The sequence below is a fragment of the Eretmochelys imbricata genome, chromosome 5 (assembly GCF_965152235.1).
Source record: "Eretmochelys imbricata isolate rEreImb1 chromosome 5, rEreImb1.hap1, whole genome shotgun sequence".
Lineage (NCBI taxonomy): Eukaryota > Metazoa > Chordata > Testudines > Cheloniidae > Eretmochelys > Eretmochelys imbricata.
In genome coordinates this window covers 122514842-122537407 of record NC_135576.1, presented here as the reverse complement: position 1 = coordinate 122537407, position 22566 = coordinate 122514842, and the positions used below count along the sequence as shown (strand labels likewise).

The following is a 22566-nucleotide window of genomic DNA, read 5'->3' as shown; positions in this document are numbered from 1 at the left end:
AATAATTAGAAGTCTGCCTTAATTATCACTTGAAATGTCTTAACAACAGTGGGAGTAGAAGTAAGGGGCTATATCGGGGTGTTGATGAGATTAAGGTTAGCAAATAAGGCAGAGTGAACTAGTGATTAGAGTTTACGGTCAAGGAATAGGAAGACCGGGCTTCTTTTCCTGACCTAAGCCCCAGTGCAGCAAAAACAAATAACTATAGTGAATAAATGGGAGTATTCATTGTTTGCAGGATCAGGATCTTAGCCAGTGTTTTGACCTTGGATAGTCACTTAACCCAAAATTTTCGAGTGTCTATTAATTCCACCAGCCTCCATTTTGGGGTTCCCCATTTGAAAAATATAAGGCCTTCTGCATCAGACAGATGACAACACAAGAAAGGAGCAAGTTCGACACCTCCTTAAAACGAGTGGCACTCGCTGCTTTTGGTCACCCACATTGTGCTGAAAGCTGATACAGAGGAATCTAATCACAGACTTAAAAACCATACTAGGAACTGCAGAATAGCATCACCTAAGGATCTGACAAAGGAGTCAAATGCACTCTATTTCCATTTTTAAATCGCTTTTCTTTCTGGCAACTTTTAAAATGAAATGAAAAATAGGTTGTTTTCTCATCTAAGTAGTATAGTGAAATAGCAAATATTACAAGCATACAGTGCTAGAGGAACACTCTTGGCTGGTGAGAAGTCCCATCAACATTAAAGAAAGGCACAGTCATTTACAATAATTATACTCGGCTACAAGCAAATATAGCCCATAACTCCTATCTTTGTTATTCCCGTATGTTCTTGCATCTGTGAATCCATAATCCTTGTCCAGTGTAGACTGTTATCACTGTCTGCTGGGGGGCAGAGGGGGATCATCTCTTTGAGGGCATTCAGACTGTTGTTTGATCATGATAAGGTAGGCTGCAAACCTTAATGCTACTTAAAGGATCCGCATAAAATCAATATGCAATTTGCATGAAATACTGACAAGAGATTTACAGAGATCAAGTAATTTCCTCAGTCAGACCAGGAGACTGCTCTACACTTCACAGCAACGGTGCTTGTTTACAGGTGTGAGAAAATTGTGAGGAAAATGTTTCGTCGTTCACTTGGATCATACTAAATCCCCCGCACTGCTCATCTGAATCCCAGAAGCTTGTGGGCACCAGTTAATGTCTCTGGTGGTCCTTTTTTGTTAGAGGAGATGTGCTGACTGTGTTAGTTATGCTTCGACCCAAAAATGAAAACACACACACACAACACAGAGTCTTCACCCTGGATAGTGTGTTGCTGCAACAAAACTAGTGATATAATGGGATAAGAACCTGAACAGAATAGAATAGATCTAAATCAGAGGCTAACCACAGTACAGCTGGCCAGAGAAATTTAAATTAAACTATATTCTTTTGAAATATGCGATTCCGTCAAAACTGAAATGCTTTGTGAAACTGAGATGATTTTTCTGGAATATGGTTTTGGAAGAGAACCAGGAAAACGTTGCCCATGACATTGAAACATCTGATTTTGACATTTTTTCAAAATAAAAGAGTTTGATTTTTTGTTTTGAAATTACCTCTTCTATTGACTATTTTAACAAAAAGTGGAAGTCAACCCCAAACAAAATTTTCCTTGGAGGACTTCAAAATTTGGAGGTTTTGTTCCAGTTCGGAATCAAGACAAATTTCAAAATCAAAATCCTTCATGAAACAGAAGCTCTAGTTTCATGCACAGCTCTAGTAATTAGGATGCATTGAGGTTCCTACACTGAAAATTTAGGCCCCTATTTGCATGTCTAAATGGCAGCTGTTGCATGCTGGGCTCTTTTTAAAAAGTCTGGCCCTGAATGTATAGGAGAAAACAGGACAGTATATTCCACAAACTTTGTCTTTCGTTTTATGGCTTTAACTACACCCAGTCCTCACTCTTCTTGTTTTCCCATGTAATCACTCAGAATCACACTGTTTCTCTGCTGTTGTTTTTAAATTGGGAGAAGAAGAGCTGCACTCCTAAGTAAGAAATTATGTTATATTAAAAATGTTCTCTAACTGGGACGTTTGAGTACTCTTAAGCTTCATAGGATAGGTCTACATAGCCATTGGCATCAAACCTCCCAGCCCAGGTCAATAGATGAAGGCTTGGGCTACTGTGCTCAGCACAGCTGTGTAGACAACGCTTTGAAGTTGTGGCTTCAGCTACGGCTCACACTCTGAAGCCCTCGCCTTACCCTAGGCTTCAGAGCCCAGGCTCCTGCCCAAACCGCAACATCTACACAGCTGGTTTTAGCACATGGTAGCACAAGCCCAAGTCTGTTGACCCAGATCGGGTCGCTCGCTGCCACAGCGGGGGAAAAAAACCTCAGTGCCTTTGCAGTAACACTCTGCTCAGTCAAGAATTAAATAAACCACTCTCCAAAACTTGAGCTCTCTGCCATGGATGACAGATGTTTTTACAAAGGGAAAACTAGATGAATAAAGGAACCAACAAGAACAACAGAAGAATGGAGGAGTAGAAGTTCCTGGAGTTAGAAGATGAAACAGGAGCATACTTTGCCAAGTTAAGTTCCATGGAGCTAGCATGACAGTGCTGTTACAAGAAAAGTAATAAGCTTCTATACTTAGTAGTATTTCTGTTTTGAGCACAAAAATCTCAAAATGTTTCCTTCCTTGTTTAGTTGCCAGTGTAGTTTTACAGAAGTTGACACAATGTGTCTGTGCAACAGCAGTGATTTAGGTCCCGATCCAGCAAAGCTCTTAAGCATGAGATTAACTTTAAGTGCATGAGTAGTCCCATTGATTAGTCACATGCTCAAAGTTAAGGATGTGTTTCAGTGTTTTTCTCATCCTTGCCCTGAAGAGATTGCAATTTTAGACCCTGATCAGCAAAGCACTTACAGTAAGCATGTGCTTAACTTTTAGCACAGGAGTAATCCAATTGAAGTCAAATTACTGTCTCCCAATGGATCAGGGCTTTAGATTGAACGTTCCTTGAAGCAGAAACCTTGTCTTTATACTTGTCATTAAAAAGCGTGCTGCAGTTTTAGGAGTTATATAAAATAATTATAATAAGCAGATCTACCACAATACAAACTACTTTGAAGTAACATAACATTCACAGAAACCCAGAGGATTGAAAGGGGTGTTTCAAGTATGCTCCCTTAGTGACTGGTACAGCAGACAAAGTATAAACTCTGAATAGTCTTCCCATCAGGCAGGTAGACACCTGGCCTTTCTTTCCCCCATTCATATAAATGGTGTTTCAATAAGAAAGTAACATAAGACGTGAAAAGCCGATTATAATGTTGATTTGACAGTCATCAGTTTCCCTTTGCCATCACTAGAATCCAGTTAGTAGCCCTTCTAATTAATTTATCTTGGGATGCATTCAAATATTCCTTCTTAGCAGCCAAGAAAGAAATCAAAGCACACCTCAGGAATGCCGCAGCTGTCTCCTAAAGTGTATTTTTCACAAGAAGAGACGTACTCATTGGCCAGAAACATTGAGATGCTTTTAATCAAAAGACAAGGGAACTGCAATATAATCCAAAACCCATTGAAGTCAATGGTCATCTTTCAATCTACTTCAGTGAGCTTTGGATCAGGATTTTGGAGAATTAAGTTTCTGATTCCTCATTGCAAATCTCCTGTAACAGACTTAAATGAGTTTGGAAAGTTATTTGAAATATTTACAGTAATTCTTGATTAAGGAAAAGTTCTACTCAGGTTACTTCCCTTCCACCCTGACTGAAACAGGACCTGCCAGATATGTACCAGGGAAGCCTGCTCTGATGAGATATCTAGCCCAAATTTGCAAACTCAATAAATTTCGATACTTCAGATTTACTCATCGGAATCAACCCTCCAAGCCTTTTGTGGTTTGCTTCTTGCTCATGCTTTGCTCCTTTGTAGATTCATTTTGCAACCCCAGAATTTAGTTTCTAAGCTTGCAGATCATCCCGCTAGGCTAGACTCAGCAATGTTAAAACTTGAACCTTCCCTTCAGAGTTATGCAGTCTCACAATTAGCCTGAAAATCTCAAACCAGGTCTTGGAACTATATCTAGGTCTAGATAGTTATAATGTACCTCTTCTGATTATTAAATACAGTATTAAAAAATCACTGAGTTAAAGAAGACTACAGGTTAACATCAGTGATGCCATACTATGTAGTAAGGGAATTCATGGCCCTGAGAGTATGCCATCACCACTTCCTATACCTTTGGGGCCAAATTCTATCCTCTGATACTTTTGTGCAGCATCTTTAATGGAAGTGCTGCAAGCATCCAGAATTTGACCAATACCTTTTCACTGAGGCCCCAATTAGCAAGTTACTTAAGTACATCCCTAACTTTAAACTTCAGTGGGGCAACTCACATGCTTAAACTTAAGCATGCTTAGGTATCTTTGTGAATTGGGGCCTAGCATGTCAACAGCTTTGGGATTCTTCTGGATGAAAGTTTGATATCATTGTCAGTCACTCCCAGAAGTGGGTGAAAGGTGTAATATGAACTTCCTCTTCCTCTACCAGGCCTAGGAAACCCCTTCCTTTTGGTGCCTTCTTGGGCATCTCCAGAAGCCTGCACCCCCAACCTCACTTTTATAGCCCTTGTCTTCCATATATCATTTCAGAAGATCATGATTAGCCACTGCCCCCAGCCCATTAGCCTTCTTTACGGCATGTGAAGAGAATCACCTGCTACCATTGAAATCCAGTCCTGGAAGCATGGGGGAAAGACTAGTGAGGAAGGAATGAAGAATTTCTTATTAATTAAGCAGGGCACTAGAAGACTGCCTGACCTGAATGTCAGTCACCTCCCTATACTGCAGGAGCAGGACAGGCTGTCAATTCACTTCTGCAGTACCTCCAATGACTGCTATGGGCTCAGAGATGCCACCAGCTCCTTAGCAATGCCCTGAACCATGTCACTTGATGCAGGGGAAGTGTTTTCATGGACTCTAGCCTTTCCTTGGCTTCCGCCCATCTGTAGATTTCCACCAAGCTTTGTGACAGGTATACCATCTTAAAAGACAGACAAAACCAAACCATGTTTATGACTGGAAATTAGATATCTTCTTCTTCAAAGTCATGTACAATATAGCTTTGAGGGACTCAACCATGAGCATATCAGTGTCAAGGGGAGAAAAAAGCCCTATTGAAAATTGACTGTACTACAAGGACTTTTGAGGGCAAACTTCCTTGCAGTTGCACTGCCTTTTAACTTTCTCTTTTCCTAAAGGAAAGGAAAACATCAGACAATGCAGGGCCAGAGTCAAGACCGTTGAAGTTAAAGGGCCTCTTTACATTGAGTTCAGAGAGCTTTGGATCAGGTCCATAAACACCAGTGAAGTTTACGGACATATTTTCTTCCTTATGATACAAGAGTACTGGCAAATTTATTAGTCTTTGAAAAGCACTTAGGTATTGAAAGCACGGAGCTAAATTTAGAAATGTGGAACCATGGACCTTTCACGTCCTGAGTATTGTTGATCCAATAAAAAGGCCTCTGCACTGCTGCTATGACAAGCATGTAATAGATGCTTTGTTATGAGCCGGGGCACGTGAGAGCCTGACCCAAAGCCCATGAAAGGGTCACGAGGCTTTGGATCACTGACTAAGAGGACAGAGGTTTTCCATTTTCACAGCTGCACAAGGATTCCTCAAGGACACACTTTTTTCTGTGCAGGAATTTGTCAGAAGCCGCAAGGTGATAATTCGTGTGTTTCGTTAGCGTTCAGTGCACAGCTGAGTTCTAGTGATTTACTGAAGAATCTGAACCCAAAAGGACTTCAGTGTCTTGCAGCTGGGACATAATATTGGAAAGTTAAAGTACTAAGTGCCAAACTGAAGCCACTGAACACAGAACACATTTCACTTGGTCTCTCATGCAGGGAAAAAAATAAAAAGCAACTGTGAAGTAGAGCCGCTCTTCCATCGCGGGGTACTGGGGATGTTGTGAACGATTAGACAGGCTTATGAAATCACTGGAAACCCCTGATGAAGATGAAGCCCCGTAGTTTAAAATTTGCCTGATTTAGGTTTTGTAGAATTCTTGCATCCAAGTCCCTGATCCATGCACTGCACAAAGCCTACTCCTTCCCTCCCGGCTGCGTCCTTGCTACTGTCACAGCTGGTCCTGTCCCCCAGCCGTCCTCCTTCTCTTTTCCTTTCCCTCGGCTCTTCTTTTTGTGCCTTGTAACGCCTTTCCCTATCGCTCTAATGCTTCATCTGCAATTTGGCTTTTATGGTCACCTACCACACTGGCAGCCAGTTCTCTGCCTTGCAGGTGCTTTGATGCAAAGCACACTGAAGTCATTGGAAAGCCTCCCATTGTCTTCACTGAGCTTTGGTTTAGACCATAGTGGCTGGTTAGTCATTGCTGTTTCCACAGCAGCAGCAGTCCGTGTGTTTTCGTCCTTCCCCGGCTGTTTCCACATCTGTAAATTACACCGTTTGTTATTTTCTTTCACCGGGATTGCAGTATATTTCATCTATATATTACTTTAGGATGATGAACCTGTTATTGTAAATATCAGTTGCATTGTACAGGGAATGCTGAACCTTTCAAGAAACAACCGAATGAAACACAAGGAGGAGGTCTTGAATGCGTTCACTACTGCAGAGCCGACAGTACATTGGAGCCAGTGTACAGCAGTGATCTGCACCCTCTTTGCATGGCTTGGTCTCCCTTAAACAGCGGGGAATAATATCTCAGCCAGCCTACCAGATATTGCCAACCTGAGGATTGCTGGGAGCCAAGCCAAGACCGGAGGCTTGATGTGGTTTGAGAAGATGGGAAATTCAGTCCGTTAGGGCCAGATTTTCAAAAGAGCCCAGCACCGCCCATTGAGAATAATGAGAGCGGCTGAGCGCTGAACACCTTTGAAAATCTGGGCCTTACTTTTTTCATTTTGGTGCCTACATTCTTATTTGGTGCCTACGTGTGGGATTTGGGAACCTAATTTAGATAAGGCCTAGTTTGAAACTAGGCCTTAGGAAAGAGTGAACGTTCAGTTCCAGGATTGAACCCTCCACTGTATCAGCAGCAAAGCATCAATAAGGCAAACCTTTTATGATATACAATCAGTGTAACCAACTTTCGGTCAAAAACTAATTGCAAATTCTTCCATTGCAGCACTAATTTGTCAAGGATGCCATGTTCTGTTGTTAGCAATGGGGAAATCTCAGGTCACTGATGGCTAGAAGCCGATGGCTTTATTTTCAGCCAAGTGGTCATTGGTCTAGCAGCAAAGTGAAGCACTAGTTATTCCCTTCATTGACACTGCAAGGCACATGTGTCCCAGCATCAGGATTTTATAACATTTGACTGACTTCCATGGTATGTTATTCTGCACTAAGGTCTAACCACTTACAGGTTTGATAAGGCACCTTACTGTTATTATGATCTGTGGGACAGAAAGCCAGACACTCCAGCTGAGATTGGGGCCCCGTTGTGCTGGACACTGTACAAACAGCGTAAGAAACCATCATTGCCTGAAGAGTTCACTGTGTATGACAGATGAAGGGTGGGAGAAAGAAAAGCATATCATCCCCATTTCACCAATGGGGAGATGAGGTACAGGGTCCCAGTCTAATGCCTCTTTAAGGCAGCTTGACCATGGTGCTTTATGCTACTGAGGTGTTGTTGGAGCCAGGAATATGGTCCATTGGAAGTAACAAAATATTTCCTCTTTATTCTTTTTTCTAAGTGCTTGCATTTAATAGCTTGCCATTTCCAGCCTTGCAAAGCAGCAGAAAAAGACCAAGCTCATCATGCTGATATTATGTGTCCATAATCACTGAGCTGCAATGTTAACATCGACTGCTTGCTGCTAGTGTCCCACTGCTGTATCGCACTGCGCTCTTTTCCCCTGATGGGTCAGGTCAGGAACTGATTCCTCAGCCTGCACTCTCCTAGCGGCATTGTCTCTGCAGCGCTCGACGTAGAGAGGAGCGTATAATTAAAGCAGTAGTCTTTGTATGATAAGCACAAAGTCTGCCCTCCTTACACGCATGCTCCTGTCGGAGGTGTGAATCTACAGCACACTAGCTTGCCAAGTTCTAACTGGCCATGCAGACGAGCCCTGGGGATAACTGCACATTGAATGATTACTTTAGATAAGCTATTACCAGCAGGACAGTGGGGTGGGAGGAGGTATTGTTTCATATTCTCTGTGTATATATAAAGTCTGCTGCAGTTTCCACGGTATGCATCTGATGAAGTGAGCTGTAGCTCACGAAAGCTCATGCTCAAATAAATTGGTTAGTCTCTAAGGTGCCACAAGTACTCCTTTTCTTTTTGCGAATACAGACTAACACGGCTGTTACTCTGAAACCTGTCATTGAACTCAGTGTTGCTCTGCAGATTTATACCAGCCAAGGATCTGGCCCGGGTAGATTCCAAAATAAGTGAAATGTACTAAGGTTTAACAACTCTCTTGCCGAGGCAGGCGGCCTCCTCCATCGGCAATTCAGCCCCACCAGCACCTGTTTTGATAAGGGAATGAAGGTGATTCTTTAATTCAAGCCCTGTACCGGACCCATGAGACACTTTCTGAGCCGTTGCCACGTCTACACTGTGTCCTAAACATGGTGACTGTTTATGGTTCTCCCCCGCTACAATTCATGAGCATGAATTTTCACATGAACCTTTCCAAGATATTCAAGTGCTTCATTGTGAATAAGCTGCTGTCCTCCCCACACCCCCACACAATCACACAACTCAAAACATGTAAAATGATGGTAAAAACTGGTCAGTAAAAACCCGCCTAGATTTCCGCAATATTTTTCTCCACCATCTTCCCCAGCGCTGGTACCCGCACAGAAGAGAGACAGCATTTGCTATGATAGCAGAGAATACAAAGCCCCATTCTATGAGGTTTTTATAGGTAATAAGATTGGCCCTGGTCTTGGCAGCGCTCAACCTGTTAATGTGTCTCTTGTATGAGGCCAACCACTCACCTCCACCGCTGCCCTGGTTTTCAGGTACAGTGTATCCACTTTGAAATGCCAGTGTTCTAATAAAATGTTCATGCCTCACAGTATGCCACACGCTATAGCTGTGGCAGGTTAGAAGCACAGAGCAGCAGCTGAGATTTAACAACTACTGACGAAAGTTTGTCCAAGACGTGCAGCCTCCTCACGGCAGATGTCCTGTAGGCATCTACAAGAGTTCTGCCTATGCATGAAGTGGCCATGACACCAGATTCCAGGCAGAGAGTGACATAGCTGGAAGCAGGGCTGGTGGAAATTTTTCAAATTTCAAAATTTCCATGATATCTTTTGTCAAAAGTTCCAAGTTTGATGGGAAAATTGGGACATTTCTCCGTTTTTTCCTGTTTTTCCTCAACCAACTTGAACTGAAAGTAGTGTTATATAATCTGCTAAAAGGTGAAGCTATCTCTGCAGCTGTCACTGCAGGATGTCATGATTACCACTGTGCACTACTACAGTGGTTCTCACAGGGGTCCGAGGTCCCGTGGGGGGGCCACAAGCAGGTTTGGGGGGGGTCTGCCCAAATATACTACAGAGCAGGGCCGGCATTAGAGTCGCTGGGGCCCAGGGAAGAAAGCTAGAGGCTAAGCTCCATCGTGCAGGGCTGAAGCCAAAGCCTGAGCCCCACATGGGGGAAGCCAAAGCCCGAGCCCCATCATGTGGGGCTGAAGCCAAAGCCCGAGCAACTTAACTTTGCAGGGCAATTGCCTGGCTTGCTACCCCCTAATGCCAGCCCTCACTTTTAATCTACTGGAGATGCAGAATAAACAGTTGTTGTGGCACAGGTGGGCCATGAAGTTTTTATAGCAAGTTGGGGGGTGTGGGTCGGGCCTCAGAAAGGAAAGTTGAGACCCCCTGCTCTACTATATGGCAGGTAACCCCTTTTTTGTATACCTCATTTCTGTGACTATATAACAGGGGGCACAGATAGATGTTTAAGCAGTTTTTTGGAAATAAAAGGCTCGTGAAATCGTTTACGTCACTTCAGCAGCAGATTAAAAACCAAACGGTGCTAAAAATGTAGATCTGAAAAAATAATAAGATGCATAACATCTTACCCAGACTCAGTGAGGCAGTTATTGCATCCCATTAATCAAATATTGTTAAAGCATTTGCTAAACTTAAAATAGCTAGAGAGTAAATTCATCTCATTGCTTTGTAATTAACTGTAATTTACATTTAAGCAATTGATTTATAACCTACCTGAGCACTTAACATAAAACTTTTCCCTGGGTTTAAAATGGCTGTGGTCAAAGGACAAGATCCACCAGCCTCACTCATGGTTGGCCATGTCCTTTATGCAGAATGCCTGCAGTACCCATGAGGAAGCAGGAAATCTCAGGTTCCAGAGAAGTGCTTTCATTAAACTATTACATCATGAACATCCTGGATAAAACTGGATTTAGTTTCTCACTCAAGACAGTCTCTAAATCTCAGACTCCATATCCCTCCCTAACCTACTTCCTGTTAGATACCTGAAGGGTCCACCAGAGGGCACTAGGTTGGTGCCCCCATGCAACCAGTGAGCCCTCTCACCACAGAGGTTCTACTAGAAAGTGTCCTCTCTCTGCCCCCAAACCTCACTGGATGTCTTTGTTATATTTCTCCCCTCAATTCTCATTTAGCATAATCGGCGTAGAGTGCATGTGATCATCAGAAAGCCGCCAATTCCTAATCAGAATGTGAACTTGGCCAATCTGCCAAGCTGAATGCAAAAGTTTGCTTATGCCAGATTTGCTCTCGTGCAATACCTGAGGCACTGGCACAAGTCAAGATTCCGACGTATGCATGCACAGCACGTGTTCTGAGAGCACAAGTCGGTCACGCACACGTCTACGCGTATGGCTGTTAAACCCTGGGCCTACGCGTCTTCAACCAGACTGACGGCGTTTGACGCAGCAGATACTCAGCGTAAGTCCAGAATAACCTCTCATTTTAGGATCTATGTTAGAATGTGCTAGGCCATTTAGTTCCCTGTCACATTTAGGCTACCTCTAGACGACAAGCTGGGGTGCAATTCCCAGCTCGCTTAGACGTACTTGAGCTAGCATTCATCTGAGATAGCACACTAAACATAGTAGCGTAGTTTTGGTAGCAGAGGCAGCAGCGGTGGCATGGGCTAGCTGCCCTGAATACGTACCCAGAGGGTTCAGGCAGGTTTGCACTCGGAGCGTCTAGCAGTGTGCCCCAGTTACACTTGTTCCTACCATTGTTAGTGTTATGTCAGATTTGTGTTCTCCTGCATTTTTTCATATCTCTGGCGTGCTACAGCTTATATCCTTCCTTTGGGAACGCTAGAGGGTGATAGCTTCATAAACGCTTGAGAAGGGCCGACCTTCTATCCAGGGTACATGTACTTACATACAGCAACCACTGCACTGCGCACTCCTGACCCGTATTTCACCAGCACAGGTGTTCTTTTTAAGCTTCAGGCAAGACCACAGCATTTTGCAGTGCAAAGTCTATGTTTAGACATCAGGAATGTTAAATATCAGTTTAAAATTTGCAAATAAAATCTGTCCAGTGTCTTTATTTTCTTTCTAAGAGACGGCATGGGAGCTCAAAATCTGGCCTGTTTTTAAAGAGCTGTGCAACTCCCCAAGGGAATTATCTGACTGAACTCAGCCACCATTTCTGTTTGTTCATTCCTTTTTGGTGATTAGCTACTAGTAAGCTTTGTGCCGCATGTCCCCTCTTCATCTTTCGAGACGCATGCTCCACTTCAGAGCTCCAGCCAGGGGAAATTGCTGAAGTGGAAACTGCACACTCAAAATGTCTACCTTGGCTGGCTGCCATTCAAACAGTTCTCATTAGTATTCTCCATACTTATTGAGCCCCCTCCCATAGCATCCCTATGTGCCTGATTACAATATCACTGCAAGAAGCTGTTGTGGAGGACACAGTATCAAGAGAGACCGTGTAATAACTGAACTGGTATTTCACTGAGGAATGAGTATCTCTTCATGAATGACTTCTACCCTCAGGCCTTCAAAGGGAGGACTAGCAGCTTCTGAGATGAACAAACAGGGCTGTGTCATACCCATACCTGGAGCTACCCATCTGTATCATACCCATCTGCAGCTACCCGTGTAGCTTGTTTAGAGAATTGCTGCTCAGGGATTCTGAAGTGCTTGTACATCAAAGGTTGTCTCTAGCTTAGTACAAAGCTTCATTCCCTTTGATTTCTTACAGCACTAGGCAATAATACATCTGACTGGATAGGAAGCTGTTAAGGTTCCTTCCCCACTCTGAACTCTAGGATACAGATGTGAGGACCTGCATGAAAGACCCCCTAAGATTATTCTTACCAGCTGAGGTTAAAAACTTCCCCAAGGTACAAACTTTGCCTTGTCCTTGAACCCTATGCTGCCACCACCAAGCGTGTTAAACAAAGAACAGGGAAAGAGCCTACTTGGAGACGTCTTCCCCCAAAATATCCCCCCTAGCCTTACACCCCCTTTCCTGCGGAAGGCTTGAAAATAATCCTCACCAATTGGTACAGGAGAACACAGACCCAAACCCTTGGATCTTAAGAACAATGAAAAATCAATCAGATTCTTAAAAGAAGAATTTTAATTAAAGAAAAAGTAAAAGAATCACCTCTGTAAAATCAGGATGATAAATACCTTACAGGGTAATCAGATTCAAAACATAGAGAATCCCTCTAGACAAAACCTTAAATTACAAAAAGACACAAAAACAGGAATATACATTCCCTCCAGCACAGCTTATTTTACAAGCCATTAAACAAAAGAAAATCTAAAGCTTTTTCTAGCTAGATTACTTATTAACTTTACAGGCACTGTCAGGCTGCATTCCTGATCTGTTCCCGGCAAAAGCATCACACAGACAGTGAGAACCCTTTGTTCCCCCCCACCTCCAGATTTGAAAGAATCTTGTCCCCTTGTTGGCCATTTTGGGTCAGGTGCCAGCGAGGTTACCTTAGCTTCTTAACCCTTTACAAGTGACAGGGTTTTGCCTCTGGCCAGGAGGGATTGTACAGCATTGTATACAGAAAGGTGGTTACCCTTCCCTTTATATTTATGACAGAGGCTTATTAACCCTAACCGCTTTTGCCAGAAAGCTCATGTTAGCAGCCCGGAGCTGAATCTGCAGCATTTTAGTTCATTTAGATGTAATCAGACTTGAATCACTGAAGGCAGGTCTGCAGTAAAAGCTTTCCTAGCCAAGTCTCCAGGATACTGTGACTGTACAGCACAGGGTAAATCTAGAGAGATACCAGTCCCCCGCATCCTAATTATTTACCTTTCAAAGTTTGGCTAGACTTCAAATTAAAAATAAAATGGAATAAAGTGTATTCTTTGGTTACACTAACAATACATGCAACTTTAAGTTCCCTACAGCAATTTCCTTTAAATACACCAGTTATCTTACATGCTATTGCCAACACCAAGCATTCAAAATTAATGAAGCAGGCCCAAAAAATCATGAGGTTTTTTTTAAAAAAAATACTACATTTTGGGCTATTTTATTTGCCATTTGTTTTTTGAGTCTCTAAAGGTCATGTTTTCTTGCCTCTCTCTGAAACCATCAATGCTGAAAGCTTTTTTTAAAATGAAAGGTGAGATTCTCTCATCACATGACTCCAGCAGCTGAGGCTTTAGAAAGCGCACCACATTTTGTGAGAGCCATAATAAAATATCAAGAGTTTGCAACAAATGTAAAGATACTTTGAAGGTGCAGAGTTTTCTCAAGAGAAGACTAAAAGAAAATATTAAAGGTATACTGTCAACTTGAAAAAAATTCAGATTTTCATCCAACAGTTTTGTACCTACTTTTGAGACACAAAACCCTTAACATTCCTGTGCCTGAAGGAGATTAGAGAAAAACAATATTTTTTTCCAAGTTAATTTTGTGCATGTGACAGCACTTTGTGCAGAGTCCGGTTCTGCTGAAGTCAACTACACTTAATGTCTCATGCATAAGTACTATGAAACCTCCCTTGTGTGGAGGAGGAATTCATGGGTACACTCTTCCCAAAGCCTCACAGGCTTTAGGTTCTTTACTAAAAATTGCAAGAGAGCTGCTGTTGACTCTTAATTTGGAGTTAGCAGTATTCTCTTCCCTTAAACTCTGAAGAAGGCAGAGAGCCTGGGGTGAGGGGGATAGGGGAGCTCCCTCTTCCTGGAGTCAGGCAGTACCTGAAGAAACAGAGAAGATAGCCCCCCCCTCCATACACACAACTTCACTTGACTTCCCTGAAAGTTCTAGGTACTCTGCAAATCAAACGCTCAGTCTCTCAGTCTGAGTTTCCCCACCCTTAAAATGAGGTGACTGACTTACCTCTCTCACAGGTGTTATGAAACTTAATTGTTGCCAAACACTTAGCAGATGAAAAGCATTAATCCAAGAAAAGGAGGTATAGAAAAGCTTTATTCACACTGGGTGAAATTCACCCATCTACAGAGTCAGCACAAGCCCTATGCACCAGTGAAGTCCCACTGATCCTCAAAATAGGGCCTTGGGCTGGTTCTCTGCATGGGGCTGAATGTCACCCATTTTATTTTGAATTCACATATGAATTTAAAAAAAAACCAGATACAGATGACAGCGTGTCTGTGAACGATTTCCGCTCTGAGAGGTCCGGCGACAGATACCCTGAGTTCTTCCACGGAGCAGATGCTGCAGGAGCTGCAGCAGTACAGTCTTCCACATAAAACCTACCAAATACCTCCACTCTTCCTTGAAGGATTGGAGAGTAGTCCGGTCTTCATGCCCATCCTTGACCCCTAAACCATGCCGAAAGAGATCACCAATCAGGGCTCCCGGTGGTGACTGGTTTATGTAATGTGAACACCTGTCTGCTTGGAAACGGACTGAGCCCTCTAACTCGTTTCATAAAGAGTCATCAGAGACTCATGACTTGAGCTGGTGTTGAACTGTCAACACTAGGCTCCCTAATGTATTACCAAACCACCAACCCAACCAATCCCTGCCACTCGTGCCTTTTGGCACTTTATAAAATTACCAAAACCATGAGGTGTTCAGAGACCGCCCCCCACAGCAACAGAATACAGACCAACGCAGCTGGTACTGGCCGCTGGGCATATCTACACTGCATGTGGGGGTGACCTTCCAAGTCTGTGTAGACAGACTCATGCTAACAGGGTTTATGATAGTGCTCTAAAAGTAGCTGTGTAGATGTTGTGGCTTGGGCTACCTGGGCGGGAGCTGGGGGCGGGGGGTGATGTCTGGGAGGGGAAGGGAAGGGAAGGCCCTGGAGAGCCCGATCTCCAGCCTGACCCGCTATGTCAAAGCAACATCTAATCTGCTCTTTTTAGAGCGAGCATGAGCCCTATTAGCACAAGTCTGTGGGCCCATGTTGGAAGGCTCGCCCCCAGAAGCAGCGTAGACACGGCCTGTCAGGATACTGAGCTAGAAAAGGCCAATGGCCTGGTCCAGCGGGCTAGCTTTTATGTTCAGTGGACAGTGAAATATTTTTAGCCAGGGGATCATCAATGAGGGATGGAAAGGAACTTCTGGACTAATCGCCCATGCCATATTCTAGTCTATATAGGTAATATCTAAGCCCCTGCACCAGAGCAAGAACATCCTTTCCCCTGGATCCCAGCTTGCTCTCGTCTAACACTAGACACATATGTGACAGGCAGACGGCAGATTGACGTTTGCTTTTTTGGCGTGCTCTTCTCCACAATGAGCAGGACTGTTTAGACTGACATATTCTTTATTGCATAGTGTTGTTTGCAAAGCTCTTGCTGAGACTCCTGGGGAAGTGAGTGGAAAACTATTCACTGAACCTTAACATCATTCGATTTCCTTTGCGCAAAAGCTTGACCCTGTGCACTGCTGTAAGGTGATGAGAACACTCGACTCCTTCTGACTTCCATGGGAGCTGGGGGCCACTCAGCTCCCCACAAGAGTGCTCAGCACTCTGCAGGATTGAGCCTTTACTGTATTCTACAATCAGCTAGGTGTTTTCACATGATTCCACTCCAGGTATTTAGCAATTGATGTGCACTGGAAATTTACCAAGGTCAACTCCCTGAACTGCCTAATAGTTCAAGAAGCGACCAAGGGCTGTAACACAGTAAAATGAATCCAGTTATAATCAGAGCACACACAACACAATTTAAAAATTACTGTTTTTGTGTGTGAATTTAGTGTATCTGAAAGGTACTGGGCTGACAGCCCTGGAGACTGAAATCTTGGTTATACTCAGAACATGTCCAGAACTGCAACCTTCCCCATAGCGCCCTTCCAGTTTGTTTCAATCCTAGCTTAGTTTCCATAATCATTCAGTCCATCTTTCTACTGAGTCATAAGAACATAAGAAGGGCCATTCTGGGTCAGACCAAAATGGTCCATCTAGCTGAGTATTTTGTCTTGCGACAGTAATCAAAGATGGATGCTTTCGAGTGAAAGGACAGAACAGGGCAATTTTTGAGTGATCCGACCCCTGTCATCCAGTCCCAGCTTCTGGCAGACAGCGGTTTATGGAGACCCATAGCATGGGGTTGCATCCTGGACCATCTTGGCTAATAGCCATTGATGGATCTATCCTCCATGAACTTATCTAATTCTTTTTAGAACCTAGTTATACTTTTGGCCTTCAAACATACCCTGGCAATGAGTTCCACAGACTGACTGTACATTGTGTGAAGAAGTACTTCCTTACGTTTCTTTTAAACTTGCTGCCTGTTAACTTCATTGGGTGACCCCTGGTTCTTGTGTTATGTGAAGATGGGGAGTGGGGGGAAATGTCCTGTGTTAGTTTGCATGTCTTTTTTTAATTGCTCTTCAAATTCTTTTTTGGCCTGCCTAATTATACTTTTATACTTGATTTTCCAGAGTTTATGTTCCTTTCTATTTTCCTCAGTAGGATTTGCCTTTAACTGCCTCATTTACTATGCTCTTTAGCCATTGTGACATATTTTAGGTCCTCTTACTCTGTGTGTGTGTGTGTTTTATTTGGGGTACACATTTAGTTTGACCTTCCATTATGGTGTTTTTAAATAGTTTCCATGCGGCTTGCCAGCATATTACTCTTGTGACTGTTCCTTTTAATTTCCGTTTAACTAGCTTCCTCATTTTTGTTTAGCTCCCCTTTTTGAAGTGAAATACTACCGCGGTGGATTTCTGTGGCACTTCTCCCCTACAAGGATGTTTAAATGTATTAAATGTTTAATTATTACCGAGCAATTCAGCTATATTCATCTCTCTGGACCAGATCCTGTGCTCCACTTAGATCTAAATCAAGAATTGCCTCTCCCCTTGTGGGTTCCAGGACTAGCTGCTCCAAGCAGCAGACATTAATGGTGACTAGAACATTTTATCTCTGCATCTCATCCTGAGGCGACATGTACCCAGTCAATACGTGGATAGCTGAAATCCCTCATTATTACTGGGTCTTCTGTTTTTTGTCACCTCTGTAATCTCGCTGAGCATTTCACAGTTACCATCATCATCCTGGTCAGGTAGTCGGTCGTATATTCCTACTGCTATACTCGTTATTCATTAGTCATGGAATTTCTATCCACAGAGGTTCTATAGTACAGTTTGATTCATTTAAGCCTTCTTTCCGGTCTGAATTTGTCTAGTTTCAACTTCCAGACATTAGATCATGTTACCCCTTTCTCTGCTAGATTGAAGGGCCCATTAGCAAATATGTATTCCCCACTTAGGTACATACAGGCTTAAATTTGTAAACAGCGAGGCCAATTAAACACTAGAACAAGTTACCAAGCTTCATAGTGGATTGTCCAGCACTGGCAATTTTTAAAGCAAGATTGGAGGCGTTTCCAAAAGATCCGAGCTAGGAATTATTCTGAGGAAGTTCTAGGGCCTGGTGTTATACAGAAGGTCAGACTAGATGATCACAATGGTCCCTTCTGGTTTTGAAATCTAAGAATCTCTATGAATGTTCCCCCTCCAAACACCCCACCCCACAACTCCCACAGGGTTCACACAGCTCTGCTCTGTTTCCCTTTCCACTTCATGCAGTCACAATAATCAAGTCACCCCTCAACCTTCTCTTTAAATTACTCTCATGACCCTTTCCTCAAACCTAGGCTGGGCTTCAAGTAGAGAACAGAACTGAACGCCACCTGGATATGGGGTGGTCTCTGGCTCAAGGGGAATTTTTTTCACAACCCTACTGCAGATCCTAAGAGTATGTAACTGGTAAGCTGACATTAACTGGTCCTGAAGATGGTATGCGTCTCTATGATGGTGTCTATGATCCCATTAAAACACATCTGTAAAATCTGTGTAGCTGTCTTTAGAGCACAGAAGAGTGGGCCTGGAATGGAGGTTACTCAACGTGAGTGAGACAAATTACTGGCTGCTCTGTCTTTTCCTATTTCTTAGTTCCACCACCCTTCCCAGGGATTTCGCTTTGGAACTGTGCGAGAAAGCAGCGCTGAAGATTATGTCAGGCAGAGCTTCCCAGAGATGCATGAGTACATGAGACGGTACAATGTACCTGCAACTCCTGATGGAGTGGAGCACCTGAAGTGAGTCTCTGCATGCTAGCTTCATGTGATAACAGGCTGATCAAAGAGCAATTAATTTCACAGTCCTTGGCTGCACCAAGGCCCTAGTCCAAAGCTCCTTGAAGCTAGTGGACAACTTTCCATTTACTTCAATGGGTCTTAGTTATTCTGAGTGTCCTCTGTACATGCTTTCTAGATTCATCTTGCTTTGTATATTTTTTTAATGGGTAACAAACTTTGCTTGCCTGGATCGTATCCGATTTTCCTTTTTCAAAGGCATCAGCAGCATTGCGCTGGCATGGTAGAGATGGTGAAGAAGGCACAAGCTCATTCTCCACCACTGGAAAGGAGAAGTGCCAAAGTAACAATGACAGCATGAATAGCTGTCCTCAGGCAAAGCAGCCCTTTCCACTGCAACTACAGTGCCAAGATGACCCTTCTGCTGCTAACTGGTGGCAAAATAAATCCTGGCAGGTGTCAGTGCTTGGAAGAGATTCATTAGGCAGTGGGCACTATCCACGAGCCAGGTGCAAAGTACTGATAAAAACAAACATTAGAAATCTCAGTGTCTCCCACACAATAGCAATAGGTGGATTGCCCCAAACAGAGATTCCTTATAAAGGAATTAGCTATTCATTTAAATAAGAACATTAGTGACATTAGATCAGCCTTATAATTTTCCACCATCAGTCCTCATGCTTCCAGAAAGGAGTGTGCTTTCAAATGCGTTTCCCTCACAATGTTTTGCAATTGATTACATACATTACCAGATAGGAGGCTGCAATCATGGGCATCATTACCCACAGTTTAGATCCCATGGTGATCTGTATAACAAATTGCCTGTGATTATATTTTTTAATAATTTTTCTGACGCTCTGATTGGTTTGCATAATTAACTCCTAAAACTCTGCCACATCCTCAGCTGATGTAATTCAGTATAGTTCCACAGAAGCCAGTGGATATCTGCCAGTTGGGGATTTGGGCACTTGTTTTTTTTTTTTCTTTGATTGGATGAGAACACATGGTGCACATTTCCACACATGCTTTCAGTACTTTCAAATTTGCTTTCCATAAAACATTCATACCAGTGAAACTCAGTCATCTGAATATTCATGGAATACAAATACAAGAGAAAAGCAAGCCTGGATGAAGGACATTCATTTTAAAATAGCAGCATGTATTCATGGAAAACCTTTCGTAGGACTTGCCCAGCTCTAACTTTTACGATAGTGTAGGTAGATGTTAGAAGCAGCATAAGGAAACCGAGCCTGAGTGACAGCCTTAGAGATTCTTGGTTTCCTCCCCTGTGGTCTTTGTGCTACTGTGCAAGGAACTCAATTTGATTCTCACCCTGTTGCACTTTCCTTTTTCCAAGTCAATGATATGTCAAGTGAACAGAACTGGTCCTTATAAGGATATTCTGCGAGCCGGATCAACCTCTCTGCACATGAACCTTTCAGTCTTTGATATTTAACTCAATTCTGTGTTTATATCAATAGCCCCTGATCCTCGTCTTTATTGGGCTTATAACGTAGGTTTTGGCTTGGTTTCGTGTTGGGTTTATATTGGAAGCTTCCTAAGAACTAGATCAAATATATTCCTGGTTTCCACCCCTGAAACAATAGCTTCTGTATCAATGAACACAACTGTACAGCTGCTCGTATTGATTCTATTTTCTTACTTTGATCTTGAATACAGGCATGATCCAGAGAAACTAGATGCCTTCATCATGGATAAAGCACTCTTAGATTATGAAGTATCAATAGATGCTGACTGCAAACTTTTGACAGTGGGGAAACCATTTGCCATTGAAGGTATTTCAGACAGTATCCTTCTCCTTCTGATACATTCTGCCTGCCAACATGGAATGCAGACATCAGAATTAAAGAATATCGGCCAGATCCTGACCCCACTGAAGTCATAGCAAAACTCCCATCAACTTCAGTGAAGCCAGTATTTCCCCTTATTTGTCTTTCAATGTTTTAATTTCAGCTTTCAAATCACTTGCCTATTACATTACTGTACGTTCTCTGTCTCCCTGTTATTTATTATTGTGGTAGCACCTACGAGCCCCACTCAGGGAACCCCATTATGTTAAGCACTGTATAAACACAGAACAAAAGTCTCTCTCAAAGAGCTTGCCATCTAAATATTTAATCTCAGACTAGTCCTATGTAGGCTAAAGAGGAGAACACAGCATGCTGAAAGGGTGCTTTGTCATTAGGGGAGTGGCCCTTATACAACAAAATGCTTAGACATGCTCAGTAATTGCCCAAACATTAAAGTAACTCTATGGTAAGAGGTTTAGTCTATTGCTATAAAATGGGGTGGTATTTCTTTATAAGGACAGCTTCCCCACTGGGATTTATCTGTGCCTATGGGGCTAATCCTGCTTGCTCCTGTGTGGGAATGGAAAGCCTTGAAGGCATCAGAACCTATCTATGTTGACTGTGCTTGGACATAGGATGCCAGAGGACTGGTGCAAACAGATGTTGTTGTCTTGCCCATAGAGCTGTGATCCCCAAGGATTATTTCTTCATTGTTGCAAGGGAGAGGCAGATACTTTGATGGTCAATGGCTAGGTAGATCCACTGGCCATATCCCTTTGCATTGAAGAACTACTGCAGCCCAAAAGTTGTGATAAGTGCTTGGTGGTAGTATTTCTACCACATCCATAGTGGATCACCCTGCACCAAGTCTGTGTATACAGTCTTCCCTCAGGGAATAGAAATTGACCCTATACTTGAAAAAGAAATGATACCTGCACCACTGTCAGACAGGAGAGACTCTTTTTCACAGTTCAGGATGGAATAACATAGCTATTATATTGGGGGGAGGGATAGCTCAGTGGTTTGAGCATTGGCCTGCTAAACCCAGGGTTGTGAGTTCAATCCTTGAGGAGGCCGTTTAGGGATCAGGGCAAAAATCGGGGATTGGGCCTGCTTTGAGCAGGGGGTTGGACTAGATGACCTCCTGAGGTCCTTTCCAACCCTGATATTCTATGATACTGAAAGACTTTTCACCCATAATGGTTACTGACAAATTCAAAAACTCCATTCCCCCTCTGTAGGCACACTCACCCCCCCAGAATGGATTCCCATAATCCCCCTTTCAAACAGTCAGCTTGATTATTCAGCTGGGGCTGGAGCTTGATTTAAAATAACTAATTCACCCTCTCCAGTTACCTGACCTCTGAAAATGTCAGTATATTAACAGTGACACACAGACAGCTTCGCATTGCAGTCTGAAAGCAAAACTTATCAATGAGAGGCTCCAGCCCTGCAAAGCACATTAGCAGCTATTAGACCTCAGGCTTCATTTTTGTGATGGATGGTCCATGGAAATGATTTTTTCCCCCTCCTTCCAAGAACAACCAATCCAGTTGCACCATCACAAGGCAAGGAGACCTCTCCCAGAACCTAAACAGATGAAACTGATGGAAGCTGATTAGTTTAATCATTCAATCTAGAGGCACCAAAGATGCCAACCATATAGCAAATCCCTTTTGCTGGAATTGAACAGTGAGACTAAGTTGTTGCCATTTTATAGCACACTAGGACATTAAAAAGCAATCCATTTTTACTTCCCACCAGGGGTTATAATGGTCATAAATCGGTCTATCCATCAGCAGTTAGGTTTATACTTAATTAAGCATGCATGTGAGAAAATTACTTGCTTTATGGCGATACCTACAAAATTACAAAACTTTGAATCCATTGAAGTCAGGAACAGTAAAAATAATAAATAATAAAATCAGACACTACATCTTCGACCATCAAACTGCCACATAGTTATGATGCATATTGTACTTGTTATTTTGTGCTGTCCTTTGTGTTTTTCCCCACACACAGAGTAGCCATATACTTCCAGTCTGAACTGCTTATCTTTAAGATTAAGGAAAACAAAAGGACACCAGTAAATTTTCCACCTTGGAACAGTGTGTATGTCTCTTCTGTACAGCTAGTTATACAGGCTGCAGGAACTTGGAGGAAAACAAACACACACACACCAACCTCTTATAGAGTGCTTTTCATCAGTAGATCTCAAAGCATTTTACAATTGGAAGTCAGTATCATTATTCCCGTTTTAGAGATGGGAAAATTGAGGCACA

The 22566-nt window shown here is 42.9% G+C and overlaps 1 protein-coding gene across 1 annotated transcript in view; it reads left to right on the top strand.

The window, feature by feature from the left end:
* Positions 1–22566, top strand: part of GRIN3A (glutamate ionotropic receptor NMDA type subunit 3A) — a 92578-nt gene that overhangs the window by 44876 nt on the left and 25136 nt on the right. Inside the window, exons 5-6 of the mRNA XM_077816495.1 lie at positions 18331–18476; positions 20154–20269. Of these exons, the coding sequence (XP_077672621.1) occupies positions 18331–18476; positions 20154–20269 (262 nt within the window). The remainder of the gene's footprint in view (positions 1–18330; positions 18477–20153; positions 20270–22566) is intronic.